This window comes from Equus asinus, chromosome 21, assembly GCF_041296235.1.
Source record: "Equus asinus isolate D_3611 breed Donkey chromosome 21, EquAss-T2T_v2, whole genome shotgun sequence".
Taxonomy (NCBI): domain Eukaryota; kingdom Metazoa; phylum Chordata; class Mammalia; order Perissodactyla; family Equidae; genus Equus; species Equus asinus.
The window spans coordinates 7,015,664-7,029,817 of record NC_091810.1 but is presented as its reverse complement, the minus strand read 5'-3'; the positions used below and the strand labels follow the sequence as shown (position 1 = coordinate 7,029,817).

Sequence of the window (14,154 nt, the reverse complement as noted above, 5' to 3'; positions counted from 1 at the left end):
CTTTGTTTATCCATTTTTCTGTTGATGGACATTTGGTTTGTTTCTACCTTTTGGCTCTTGTGAATAAAACTGTTGTGAACATTGGTGTACAAATATGTTTGAGTGCCTGCTTTCAGTTCTTTTGGGTATATAGCCAGAAGTGGAATTGCTGGATCAGATGTTAAATTTTTTGAGGAACTTCTGCTACTGTTTGCCACAGCGGCTGTACCGTTTGACCACATGACTTTTCTATCTTACAGTTTTGTCTCATGGGTCTCATGGTGTTTATTGGCAGGGTTATATCTTTTCTGGAGGCTCTAGAGGAGAATCTGTTTGCTTGTCTTTTTCAGCCTCTGGAGGCCATTACATTCCTTGGCTCATGGCCCCCTTCCTCCATGGATGGAAACCCTCTCATGCTTCTTATTTCTTTCTTTTCATCCTTATTTCTCCTTATTCTTTCTTTTCATCCTTAACACAGGCAGGAAATGCTCTCTGCTCAGGAAAGGACTCATGTAATTAGATTGGGTCCACCTGGATAATCGAGAAGTTGGTAACCTTAATCACATCTGCAAAGTCCCTTTTGCCATGGAAGATAACATTTTCATAGGTTCTCAGGGATCAGGGTGTGGACTGTCTAGGATGGTTTTGAAGGACCTACCTGATGGTGCCTTCATCTCAGGCTTTGAAAAACCCTCCCCTCTCTGCTCTTCCCCTTCCCCACATTGTCCTGAGGTACCCTGTGACCATAACAATTGGTTAGGTATGGCACTCAGTGTGTGGGCTGACATCTGGTAGAGACTGAACAAGTTTGGGTGTATGTCTAGGATCTTTGACGACCCTTTTTCCCCTCTCTAAACGTCAGAGCTTGTCCTGTTTGGCCACTCGGGAGAGAATGACATTGGGTGAGTTGGTCACAGAGTGAAGAGAACTGCCCACACTTTACAGAGGTCTTTCCTGATCTTACGTCATTTAGTCCTCACAGTAACTCCAAGGTAGGTGGGCAGATCATATCTTTGCAGACAGCTTAGAAGTTCAGAGAGGTTAAATTGTCTAGTGAAGGTATGGTGGAATTAGGACCCAGATCCTAGCTCCCAGGCTAATACTTCTTAGGGAGTAAGTTAAAATTAACCTAGCACCTCCTATATGCTAATAAACTACGTGGTGGATAGCTATATATGTATATATCAGTGCATCAGATCCTCACAGCCGCATAGTAAGGTGGATGTATTTTTCCCAGTTTTACAGAAGGACGTCAAGTGACATGCCCAAGGTCACATAGCCTGAAAGCGGTAGAGCTAGAATTGGAATCATTGTCATTGGACTCCAAACCCTGTTCCTAGCAGCTGTGTTGGAAGATGATGTCAGAGCTGTGTGGACCATGGGTAAAAATTCATTCAGCAGAACGGAGAAGTCTCTTGTGACCATCCTGTGATGTTTGTGGCTCTTAGTGGAGGGAGGGTGGGTTGTGTGAAGATGGGGGAACTGGCATAGGGTGTGGGCGAGAGTAATTTGGGGTGGTAAAGGGCCTGTAGAGAATCTGGGGATGGATGTTATCAGACCCAGTGTCAGTGATGCTTAGGCTGTGTGACCTGGGATGAGCCACTCTCACCTTTTCCCATCCAGACGTGGGAAGAGTTCAGAGAAGGAGCTCCCCAAGTTCCCTTCCAGCTGAGCACTGAAGGGTCACGTTGTGCAGTCAGTAACTGCTGCACCCCTGTGGGCCAAGGTGATCCTGGGGAAACGGTGCTTGGGTTGGATTCTGCAGGAAATGGAGAGCCTTGAGAGCTAAGCGGGGGTTGAGGGGAGACAGCCTGGAGGGCTCAGATGCCTCTGGGACTTGTGCTTGATTGACATCTGCTGGTCCCTCCTACTTTGTTTCTCAGGCTGGTCCTGGGAGGAGCCCCTTCTGATTAGGTGGTGTAATTGGGAGCAGCTTCCCCCATGTGAAAGTGGTGAAACAAAGACACAGATGTGTCTCTCCAGCCTGAACTGTACTTAGAAACACAACCCACAATTTCCCTATTTTTCCGGGGGGATGGAGTATTTCCTTAGGTCCGGACCACACCTTGGACTTAGGACTTGGGTAGGGGACTTTTTCTGTCGCTGCTACTGTGTCTGTCACAAGAACTTTGGCACCTACGAGGACCATGGCCTGAGCCCCTTCATGTTCTGGGCCTGGGTGTCGCCAGATAATGACACCATATCTGGGTTCACCTTCCCCCTCTGTGGCCTGCTTTCCACTCCTCAGAAATCCTGAGTTGGGGTTGGCATTTGACTAAGTGTTGGCTTACCTGGAAGCCCATTTGGTGTGGGCAGGTCTCAAAGGGGACTGTTCCCATGAACAGGAAGGACCCAGGTTTGCCAGAGAGCTGTGCTGTGGAGGAGTTGGTAGAGAGGTCTCACCTGCCAATCTGTGTGTGCTCCCGGTACCTTTAAATAGTCCCTCCTGCCTCCCTCCCCTTCTCGGTTCCAAGGACCTAGTCTGGAAAGGTCCCGAGAGGAGAGAGATGGTTTCTGTCCTGGCAGGGGCACAGAGTAGAAGTACTGACAGCAGACTGCTGGCTGTTTGCAGGGATGGGCTTTGTGCAGACCAAGGCACAGGTCCCTCCTCCCAGGCAGGTTTTCTCTCCAAGAGGCCTTTTCAAAGTTGCTCCCCCCTCATCCTCCCCCTACTGTCAGCTTCTTGTCTTTACACCCCCCTCCCCCCAGCATTCCTGGTGCTTGAACCAAGCCCCTGGGCACCTGGCTTATAGAGGGGATGGAAAGAAAACATTGCCAATTTCCTGTTGGTGGTTTCTCCTTGGGGAGATTGGAAAAGCCAACACAGCCGTTCCCAGGACTTGCTGCTACAGGGCTGGGCTTGGTTTCGGAGAAGGAACCAGCACACTTTGCTCCACTCCTCCCCTCCCCTGCCATTCACACTGTCCTGACTCTCCCCACCTCTCCTGTTACTCCCCTATCCCACCCCCTCCCTGCCCCAACGTTTCTCATCCTGAGTATTATCAAATGGCCCAGGGTCCTCTGGGACCCTCTAATCCTCTTTGCTATTTTATATTGGGGAAACTGATATAATGAGAAGTTAAATGATATAATGAGAACATATTTGATATTAAACTATTAGTATCTGCATTTTATAGATGTGGCAAACTGAGGCCCAGAACAGTTAAGTAGCCTGCCCAAGATCACGCACCTAGTAGAGAACAGAACTGGATTTGAACTTGGTAGTTTGGCTTCAGAGTTTGTTCTTCCCAACACCCTATGCTGCCTTTAATGAAGTACCTGGGATCGTGGTGAAACAGGTATTTCTACTTTCCGTCTTTGAAATCCTAGTTTCTGGGGCCAGCAGGCTCTGTGAGGAAGTACAGCAGAGGGGTTAAAAGTCCTGGGCTTTGGAGCCTGGCTCTCTGGGTTTGAATCCTGGCTCAGTCATTTACTAGCTGTAACCTTGGGCAGGTTACATAATCTCTCCATACCTTGGTTTCCTTATCTCTAATATGGGGATCATAATCTTAGTATTTGTCTTAATGAGTTGTCGTAAAGTTAACTTTCATGTAAAGCACTTAACAGTGCCTAGTACATAATAAGTATTCAATAAATGTTAACTAATATTATTTTTGCCTAATGAGTTTTGGAAATTTGGGCATAAAGTTAAGCAGGCTCTTTTGTTATAGGACTTCTCAGGACCTTTATTACGCTATCATGAATTGGCACTTTCCTGGAAGGGGATATAGCAGGCAGCATTTTCCAACGCTTTTGGACAACCAATCTTTCTCTCTCTTTTTTTTAACTGGGTACCTGATAAATTCTCAACTTGCACAATGTTAAGATGGTGTCCAAGAACACGGTTCGGGAAGCACTGTACATCATGCTTCCTGTTTGTGCTTCGCAAGGCTGAGCTGGACATGGAGGGTCAGGTTAGGCCTGAGCAAGACTTTGAATGACTGTATGTAGCAGAGCTGGGGCTGTGCCTCGCTTCTCTTGTACCCTCCCCACAGGATGGGGAGAAGGAATTGGCGTGAGCCAAGGTACCTGAGGGTTTCTGGAACCTCCTTGCCATGAGGAATGGTCTTGGCTGACCTGGTTCAGAGCACAGTTACTGCACTGTCTTCCTTCTGTCCTTGGAGGAGTCTTAAAGTAAGTCACCAATGGCAGCACCAGCTGGGACCACCAAACAAACCAGCCTAGCCCTGGTTTAAAATGGTCACAGGTTTGCACAATGGCACTGTTAGGGGAAGGCAGGCAAGCTCTGCTCTCAGCAGACTAAGTTCTACCATGGACCCTTTCCCTATACATTTGTGACTTGAGTAAGCCATGTCCCTGATGTATTTTAGGTCCAAAAGCAAGGTGGTTGGAAGCTAGAGAATCTTCAAGATCGCTTCCAGTGTGGCATCTTGGGTGTCCGTAAATCTAGGATTGGGGTGAAAATCTAAAGAGGTATCCCCTTCAGGAGTCCTAAAATCCAAGAGGAAGGAAGAGTCCTGAGGGGTGAAGCCCCCTGTCATGCACATGGCGTAGGGAGGTTGAGGAAGTGAGGGCCTGGCTTCAGGTCACTGGTTGGGATCCTTTTCCATTTGAGATTCTTGGAACTGGACTACCTTAAGTAGACGTTTCTGTATTGCCTCAGGCCCCATTTTTATCCTGCTCTGGGTCGTTGCCTCCTGTTGTCCAGCGCAGTGACCCGGGGAGGAATGTGCCCAGCACTCCCAGGATGGTGTTATGGAGGCCGGGAGCTTCTTGGACTAGCTGAGGGCTGACTAACTCCTCATCTCCCCAGCAGCGCCAGGAGGTGCACCAGGTAGGAATGTAGATAATTCATTACTCCTGAGCCCACCCAAACTGAGTTTTGTACTGGAGTGAGGAGAGTTTGCCGACAAGCAAATCTTTCTTGTTTTAAAAAAGTTATACATATGTATATGAGCAAACTATATAGATACATATATGCATATACATTTATGTGTTTTTTTTTTTTTTTGGTTTTGAATTATACATTAGAAACTGCTCAGCGGTGACCTTCGGTAGGGGCTTAAAGGGGAAAGTGACTTTTCCTTTTTATTTTGTGCCTTTCTGTTCTATTTAAATTTCTCTACAATGTGCTTGTATTCCTTTTATTTTTATTTTTAAATGTAATTTATTTTTTAGAGCAGTTGTAGGTTCACAGCCAAACTGAGTGGAACGTGATTTCCATACACCCCCTGCCCCCACCCATGCAGAGCCTGCCACACCATCAACATCCCCCACCAGTGGTACGTCTGTTTCAGTTGATGAACCTATATTGACACATCATTATCACTCAAAGTCCATAGTTTACATTAGGGTTCACTCTTGGCCTTGTACATTCTGTGGGTTTTGACTAATGTGCCCACTATTTTAGTACCATATAGAATAGCTTCACTGCCTTAAAATTTCTTCTGTGCTCTGCCCTTTCATCCCGCCCATCTCCCTAACTCCTGGTAACTTACTGTCTCCATAGTTTTGCCTTTTCCAGAATGTCATATTAGTTGGAATCATACAGGATGTAGCCTTTCAGATTGGTTTCTTTCACTTAGTAATATGTGTTTAAGTTTCCCCCAAGTCTTTTCATGGCTTGATCACTCATTTCTTTTACTACTGAATAATATTCCATTGTCTGGATGTACCACAGTTTATTTATCCATCCACCTACTGAAAGGACATCTTGGTTGCTTCCAAGTTTTATCAATTATGAATAAAGCTTCTGTAAACATCTGTGTGCAGGTTTTTGTGTGCACATAAGTTTTGAACTCATTTGGGTAAATAACAGGGAGTACTAATGCTGGATCATATGGTAAGAATATGTTTAATTTTGTAGGAAACTTCAGACTGTCTTCCAAAGTGACAAAATGTACCTTTTTGCATTTCCACCAGCAGTGAATGAGAGTTCCTGTTGCTCCACATCTTTCCCAGTATTTGGTGGTGTCAGTGGTTTGGATTTTGGCCCTTCTAATAGGTGTGTAGTGGTATCTCATTGTTATTTTAATTTGCAATTCCCTAATGTTGTATAGTGTCGAGTGTCTTTTCATATATCTGTTCAGGTCTTTTGCCCTTTTTTTTTTTATTTTAAATCTTTTTTTAAGATTGGCACCTGAGCTAACATCTATTGCCAATATACTCTTTTTTCCCCCTTCTTCTTCTTCTCCCCAGCCCCAGTACCTAGTTGTATATTCGAGTTGTAGGTCTTCTGGTTGTGCTATGTGGGATGCCACCTCAGCGTGGCCTGAGAGCAGCCCTGTCCACGCCCAGGATCTGAACCGGTGAAACCCTTGTGTGCTGAAGCGGAGCACATGTGAACTTAACCACTCGGCCGCGGGGCTGGCCTCCTTTTGCCCATTTTTTAATTGGGTTGTGTGTTTTCTTACTGTTGTTTTTAAGAGTTCTTTTGATATTTTGGATAACAATTCTTTGTCAGATGTGTATTTTGTAAACATTTTTCCCAGTCTGTGGCTTGTCTTCTCTTCCTTTTATTTTAAAAAATACATCAGCAGGGACTGTCTGAGCTGCATGATTTAAACTCTGAATTTTTGCATAAAAACAGATTGAGGATTTAATATTAAAAAAATGAACACACAAATGAATTGTCCAGCCTGCAGGCTGGGGAAGGCCACTGGAGGGGTCACCCTGTGAAAGCATCCAGTCTAGTCCAGGCCTGCGTGGTTTGCTGCCAGGCTCTAAGGGGTGGGAGCTCTCACTGCAGGATGATGCTTTCAGGCCTCTGCCTCCTCCCAGCGTTAGCTTGCTGCAAGCTCCATCCCACCTGAGCTCTGTGCTGGTCCTCTGGGGAGGACACTTCTGTATCCTTGTGCCAAGGCAAGGCACTGCCGCCACCCATTGTTACTGAACCAGGTTCGTTTTTGCCCATTGCCCAGAAAGCCAAGCACGGAGACGATAAGATTACAGCAGAAAGAGAGTTTAATCACAAGGCAGCCAAGTGAGGAAAGGGGAGAACAAGTCTCAAATCCACCTCCCTGGAAATGGGGACTCAGGGATATTTATGGGGTAGAGGGACAAGATGGTCTGAAATGTGGAGATGTGTTTGGAGGTGAGGAGAGGTGAGGTAATTGATGATCTGCGCAAGTGTAGTCAAACTTCATGCCTCTTCATAGGACCTATGTTCACAAAATGGTGTTGTTAGCATGATCTGGGGGTGGGGGTTTTAGCCTCTTGATGTTAAAAGGTCACTTATTAGACATCTGTGCAGGCCCAGTTGATGGGTTGGTGGTCTCAAACGCCCTGAAGTGGACAAGGAGTTCTAATTCTTGTCAAACAGCTCACACACCCGTTACCATGGTGACCCAGGCTCCAGGGAGATGTTATCTATAGGAACCTAGTGGGAGTCAGATAGCGTGTGTCCTAAACAGCATGGTTAACAATGGGTGGATGAACAACTGAAAGCTATAATAGTAATTGCAAAAAAGAAAAAAAAAACTTTAGTTACTAACTACTTAATCATCAATGGCTAACTGCCAGTTTCACCATCCCTTCTTTTTCTTCTGTGCCCCTGGAAGTCAGGCAGGACACCAGAAGATGCGCATAGTGTGTGGCCCAGCCTGTATCTCTATCTCCCATTGTTGGGGTGGGGAAACAAGGCTCTCCATTATGGTAGAGGGGTAGCTGGCTGGGGTGAGTGAGATTCTTCTTGTTCTGAGGGATTTTGCCTCTTTTCTCTACACAGCATTTCTAGATTCTTCTGTTTGGGGACTCTGGCCAGTGCCCTTGTGGAGCCCTTGTGATGTAATGGTATTCTGGTGTACGTATACACAGCTTTAGGGGACAGGCCCTTTTACAGTCCCTGAGAAGCCTGCTGTGTACCTGCTGTATTATTTCAGCATTCCCCCAGCATTCTGAGGCTTGGTTCTGATGGGATCCTGGGATGCCCAGGTTTTGGTGCTTGTCCTCAGCGCTCTGCTGGGAAGAAAGGCTAGACAGTATAAGTAGAAAGTATCCAAGTACCTTGAAGGGAAAGGTGTTTCCTAGAGTGTGGAGCACAGAATCAGTTCCATCAGAATTGCTGGGTATGGGGATGGGGCGCTTGTTTTAATTTCAGATTCCTGGGCTCATCCCAGGTTGAAGGGCCCAGAGTGGTTGGAGCCCAGGCCTCAGCATTCTGAGCGCACCCTCTAGGTGATTCTCATGCATGATGAAGCAGTGCTAGCCAAAGTGTGGTCCACAGTCAGGCAGCATCAGCATCACCTGGAAGTGTGTTGGAAATGCAGGTTTGGGGGCCTATCTCAAATCTACTGATTCAGAGGCTGTAGGGGAGGGACCCAGCAGTCTCGCTTTAACGAGCCCAGCAGGTGATTGTTTTGCAGGTTGAAGTTTGAGAATCACCAGTTTAGCCAGAGAGGGCCACAGCTGGATGAAATTGGGTACACAGCTGCTGGTAGATGGTCCTAGTGAGGAAGGGTGCTATTTTTGCTGCAGTGTGCCCTGAGAGAGGTAGGACCAGAGGCTGGAAGTTCCCTGGAGGCTAGTTTCTAAGAATTGGAGTAATCCCTGAGGAGGCCAGCTGCCTGCTGTGTGCGGGAGGCTCTCACTATTGAGTCCCCGTGGCAGTGCCGTGACCAGAGCCAGCATAGAACAGGGATATCTCCCAGCCTGTCAGAATCGCATTAGCAGTGTGACGCATTCCCATGCAGGCACCCTTTTTCTTTGCTAAAGGACAGAAGTAGGAGAAAGGCATTGGTCGGTGCGTGTGTGATACCATGGAGGCCAGAGAGAAAGCAGATCTGCTGGATTGAAACTCGCTGTGTCCCCTTCTGTCCTGGAGAGTGAGGGTTGGACAGGCTGTGAGGGGAAGGTGAGGGGCACCTGGGAGCCTGCTGGAGCTCCTGTCCTAGCTGGGAATGGCTTGCCAAAGACAACAGGCCCTGATGGTGGCCTCTTTTGAGAAAAAGTGGAGGCCAAAGTTCCCCAAAGACTGGATGATGAGATTTTTTTTTTTAATTGAAGTAACGTTGGTTTATAATAAATTTCAAGTGTACATCATTATATTTTGACTTCTGTAGAGACTACATCACCAAAAGTCTAATTGCCCAGCAGATTCCTGAATTTTCTGAAAAGGGGGGAAGAATGTAGCTGTTGCAAGTTAAAGAGTTGTATGCAATGTCTGAAGTCCCCTAGGATGTGGGTGGGTTGGGTAGGCACTTGGAGCCAACATGGTGCATCCCAAGGTTGCCCCAGGTTATTTGGCTGCATTTGCTTTTCTCCTGGGGATTATTAGGCAAATGAACTGCAGGGCTCTGGGCATGGGAGATGTGTTAGAATCCTAATTTGGAGGAGGCCCTCTTTATACTGTTGTGAACAAGATGGGGAAATGTGCGCTGGGTCGTGGTGGAGTTAGGTGGCCAGATAGCTGGTTGAGTGCCTGTACCCGCTGTTGTCGAGCTGGGGTGTGTCTGTCGTTGGCCCTTTCTGTATCAGTTACTTAGAAGAACGCATGTCACGCTTACCAAATTGGTAGATATAAAACAAAGCTGAGAGGGCGCACAAAGATGTTTGATGTCAGTCAGAATCTCAGGAGATCTCAGTAGGCTGGAGTAACGGGCAGAACTTAAGGGAGAAATTTAACAAGGATCCGCATCAGGTCTTCATTGTCCTGAACACCCAAGAGTTACCAAGCCAGAGGGGCTGGGAGCCACACCCATGGGGAGAAGTGGGCTGATGGTCCTGCCCTTCACCTGGTCCTGCACTCTTTAGACCACACCTGGGGCCTTTGGTTCTGAAGATAGCTTTCAGAGAAAGAGAAAGGGAGTGGGCTGCAGGCTGAAAACTATTTCAGGCAGGAACTGGTGGAAAAAAATGAGACTTTTTTCAGGAGAGGGGAAGACTGGAGGTGGTCTCTTGGGGAGAGGGGAAGACCCAGGGATGAAGGACTGCTCTTTGGACATGGGATTAGTCCCGGCCTGTGGGGCACTCAGGGCAGAGCTAAACCAGAGTCACCAGGAGACTGATTTTGACTCTTGCTGAGAACTCTGTGAAGCGCTCCTGGGAATCAGTGCCATTGCCCTGTGAGCCGCAGAGGCTGGCCTGTGGTCCTGTCTGGGGCGGGGAATACTAGCAGTGCCTCCATTTCTGAGTCCATGGTATGTTTATGTAACAATGCTAACCCCAGACCCAGAGCCCGCTGCCTTGGACTGAATGAGCCTGTGTGAGTTGTTCAAACCTTAGAAGGACAGCCATGGCCTCAAGTGAGCCCAGAAATCCCCACCTGAATTGGGCCTTTTTTAAAGTTGTTTTTTAACAGGCAATACATGTATGTGGCAAAAAATGCAAATATAAACAGTAAGCTTCATTTCTGTCCCCAGGTTTCTCCTCCCTAGGCAACCAGTTTACCCAGTTTCTTGTTTATTCCAGGATGATTCTGTGGTTCTGTGTATATATATATATATATATATATATATACACACACACACACACCCCCCACTAAGTTTGTGTTTGTTTTATTTTTTTAAGTCAGCTTAGTATTGCACCTTGATTAATAATGGGGATCATTTCCTGTCCCTGTATGTAGAGCTGGCTAATTCTGAAAACAGCTTCAGAGTACCCATTGTATGGATCTGTTGTTATTTATTTAACCAGCCTCTTACAGGTGGATATGTAGGGGGTGGTGGTGGTTGTAACAGCTAATGCTGCAGTAAAATTCATGTGTGTATGTCATTTCACACAGGTGTGTGTCTGGGAAACATTTCCAGAAGTAGAGTTTCTGGGTCAAAGAGTGTCATTTTTAATTTTGATGTCTGTGTTTTTGACTGGCAATTCTCAGTGTATTAGTGAGGGTAAACAGCTTCACTTCCTTTTCTGTAATTACCTGTTCCCATCATTTAAGTTTCTCTAGTAGTTTTTGATCTTTTTATCATAAAACATTTTTCCTAAATTTGTCATTTCTTTTTAAGTTGTTTTCCTTATTTATTTCTTATGCAGAACTTTAATTTTATGTTTTTGCGGTTTGGGACCACTTCTTATGTTTAAATCTTTGGTCTGGCTGAAATTTATTTTGGTGCATCGAACAGGATGGTACCCAGCTTTTGTTTGGTTTTGTTTTTTCCCCACCTGGCTGTGGATAGGCCTTTTGGCCTCATTGCTCTGGGAGGAGACGAGAAGTGGGTGGGTGGAGGGGCTTTGGTGACCAAAGCTTCTGTGCAGTGGTGGTCTCCAGAGACAGATGTAGGAAAACAACTGTCGCACACCCTGTTCCTTTGCAGGGGAGTGCCTCTTTCTCCCATCGGAAGGTTCCTGGCCCATCCATCCTTTAAATCTCCAGGCTCTTTCTTCATCAGCGAGGTCTGAGGGTTCTGGTAGGAGAGTCAGGCTGAGGGCAGGACCTGGGAGGGCTTTGTGCTGACGGCTCACCCAGCCACAGGGAGATGAGTCAGACAAGGGCAGCACCACTGGGGAGCTCAACCACCTCACTGCAATGGGCAAGGGGAAGGGGCTTTGGCACACACCGCAGGTAGCCAATTCTAGCTTTCTCCAAGGTTACTTGCCCATCATCTGGCCTCATATTGCTTTGCCTATAGTCACCTCTGGACCCACTGACCAAAACGAATTACCACACCCATAGGGCTGAGAACTAGGCCTACCCTGTGGGGACCAGCGCCACTTTAAGGAAATCCTTCAGCTTTCTTGAAAACAACATGCCCAGTTCTCGAATGTGGCTGTGAAGGGCCACTAGAATCTTGTAGGTGGAGAGCAGCCTTTAGAGCAGTGGTTCCCAAAGTGGAGTCCCTAGACCAGCAGCATCACCTGGGAACTTGTTAGAAATGCAAATTTTGTATCTGCTGACTCAGACTCTGCAGGTAGAGCCCACTATTGTGTTTAACAAGCCCTCCAGGTGGTTTTAGTGCAGTGCAGTGTGGGAAGCAATGGGTCTAATCTGGGTTGGGGCCCAGCATGCAAGGAGGAGCAGCTCACCTGGGGCCAGCAGGTATGATTGTTAAGGGGGCCTACAGGTTTCCTCACATATCCTCACCTATCACTGGATGGCTCTGCAAACTGCAGCAGCCACTGATTAGCAAGAGTAGGCAGGTGGCATGACAGTCTCTGAGTGACTGGTGTCATGGCAGATCTGTGGCTGTCCTGGGCAGTTTAATTGGCATGGGGCACGGCAGAAGGATTTGTATACAGAGGGAGTGTGTTAGAGCAGGTATCCCACTCAGCACCAGCAGGCAAGAGCCCGGGGTTCCAGGCCTTTCTTCTTCCCTTACTTGTGATCTGCAGGTCACTTACCCTTTCTGAGCTCCAGCTGGTTCATCTGTAGAAATGGGATGGTACTGCCTCACTTGCCATGATTCCGGATCCTAGATCAGATGAACCCTCCTGAGGTCTCTTCTTGCTTCTAGGAGTAATGATTCTCCATACTGTACCAGGTTCCCTTGCCCGGTGAACCAGAGGTTGGAGAATGAAAAGTGTAGCTTGGGGCAGATCCAGTTTGGAGGCTGCTCTGGATAGCTTGGAGTCTATAGGTTGGGCACAGGGAGATGGACTCTGGCTTTCCCTGTTCGATGGAGGGTGATATGGACACTGGAAGATAAAACCAAACAGACCTGGACCCCTGAGCATGAGGCTATCTTCTGAAGTTGGAGAACAGCTCCACACAAACACAGCATCCTTTGTCAGCAGCGGTGGGAATGAAGCTTGGGTGAAAGGGGTTTTCAAGGAAACCCACCAGCTGGTGGGTGGTGAATCCTATAGTGGGGTGTGGGCGTGAGCCTGACCCTGAAGATGAGCCCACCTTGGTTGCCATTTCTAGCTGAAGGCCCCAGCAGGTAGAGGATAAATTGGGTTGCCACAGGTCACACCTGATACAAGAGGGGCACCGGTTTGTGGGTGTTGCTGTTCTACAAAGAAGCCGCCAGTAAGGCTGGTGGGAGCTCCTGGCGAAGCCTGAGCGTGCTTTCCTCTTCCTTTTCAGATCTAACCATGAGCTACCCTGGCTTTCCCCCGCCCACAGGTGGCTATCCTCCAGCTGCACCAGGTAAGAGGGTTTGGGGCGGGCCGGAGTGGGAATGCCTTCTCTGCTTAGTGTCCAGCAGTAGAGAGTAGAGGAGGAGTAGGGCTTTCCAGTCATTTCCTCACTCCTGTCATGCTCCCACAGCACAGCCAGGTTGGGACTGGAGAAGAGCATGGATGCTGAGGCCAGGAGAGGCCTGAGTTTCAAGCTGCTTCTGGAAGTCTAGAACCAGGCCAGGACCTGGTCTCTTGCCTTACTAGCTGATAGCAGTGGGCAAATGGCTTCCCTTCTCTGAGACTCAGTTTTCTCCTTTGCAAATGGCTTCAAGGATCTCTCCCTCCCTGGGCTGTCCCGGATACTAATGAGATAGCCAGGTAAAGCCTCTGGCACGGTGTCCTCCGAAGCATTGTTAGGTGACAATTGCCCTTTGTCACTTCTGCTACCCTGTGCTCAAGGTGCATGGTTTTGCAGTGGCAGGGTTCTCCCTGCCGAGGGGAGGAAGTGGGGGCAGTTGCTAAGAGTCAGATGTTCCTGCTGAGGCTGCAAGAAGCTGTGGGCCAATAGTAGTGAGGCTGCACCAGCTGGTCAGGCGATTGGATCCCGGCCCCAGCCACAATGCTTCTCTTCACACTTAGAAGGCATCTTCTCTGGCCCTTTCCCCTCCTGGGTTCCTGAAATGAGATTTGATCCCCACAGTAGGAAAGGAAATAATGAGGGCTCCTGGGACAAGGGGGAGAAGAGATACCATTCCAGGTCATCCTGAGGTTGCTTGAGCTGTGCTACCCCTCACCCCATGAGACCACTGGGCACATTCTTTTCCCTAGAACTGAGGTCCTTGAGTCTGAGCACTGATGGCCCTGCAGGCCATTTGGATCCGCCCTTCCATTCAACAGGTGAAGAACAGGTGGAGCGGGGAGGTGCAGCTCCGCCACTGTGACAGGGTGTATCAGGGGTTGAGCTGGGACATTTCCCTCTGAACAAGCCCGGGCCCAGATTTGCCAGCACTAGCCTCAGTCCCCTCTCTAGTAGGAATCGTACCATCTGTGTCCTACCACTGCCACCTCTGTCAGCACAGCTATTCTACCTCTGAGCAGCAAGACAGGGAGCAGGCAGGTGGTTCCTAGGAGGCTCTGTCCTGACTGTCCCGGAGTCCTGGAGCTGAAAAGCCAAACTCGAGGTCCCCTGGGCCTTTTCACTGCCATGGACAGGAA

The 14,154-nt window shown here is 48.1% G+C and overlaps 1 protein-coding gene across 4 annotated transcripts in view; it reads left to right on the top strand.

Annotated features, from left to right (window-relative positions):
- LOC106828609 (annexin A11) overlaps positions 1-14,154 on the top strand; it is a 41,508-nt gene that overhangs the window by 10,879 nt on the left and 16,475 nt on the right. For 3 of the 4 annotated variants that reach the window (XR_011496504.1, XR_011496505.1, XM_070493136.1), the window contains exons 1-2: positions 5,857-5,944; positions 12,905-12,967. Coding sequence is in view for 2 of the 4 variants with exons in the window: in XM_070493136.1 (XP_070349237.1) it covers positions 5,869-5,944; positions 12,905-12,967 (139 nt within the window). In the remaining 2 variants the exon portion in view is untranslated. Of the gene's footprint in view, positions 1-5,856; positions 5,945-12,904; positions 12,968-14,154 lie in introns of those variants that run through there. The other variant, XM_070493137.1, reaches the window with a different exon arrangement.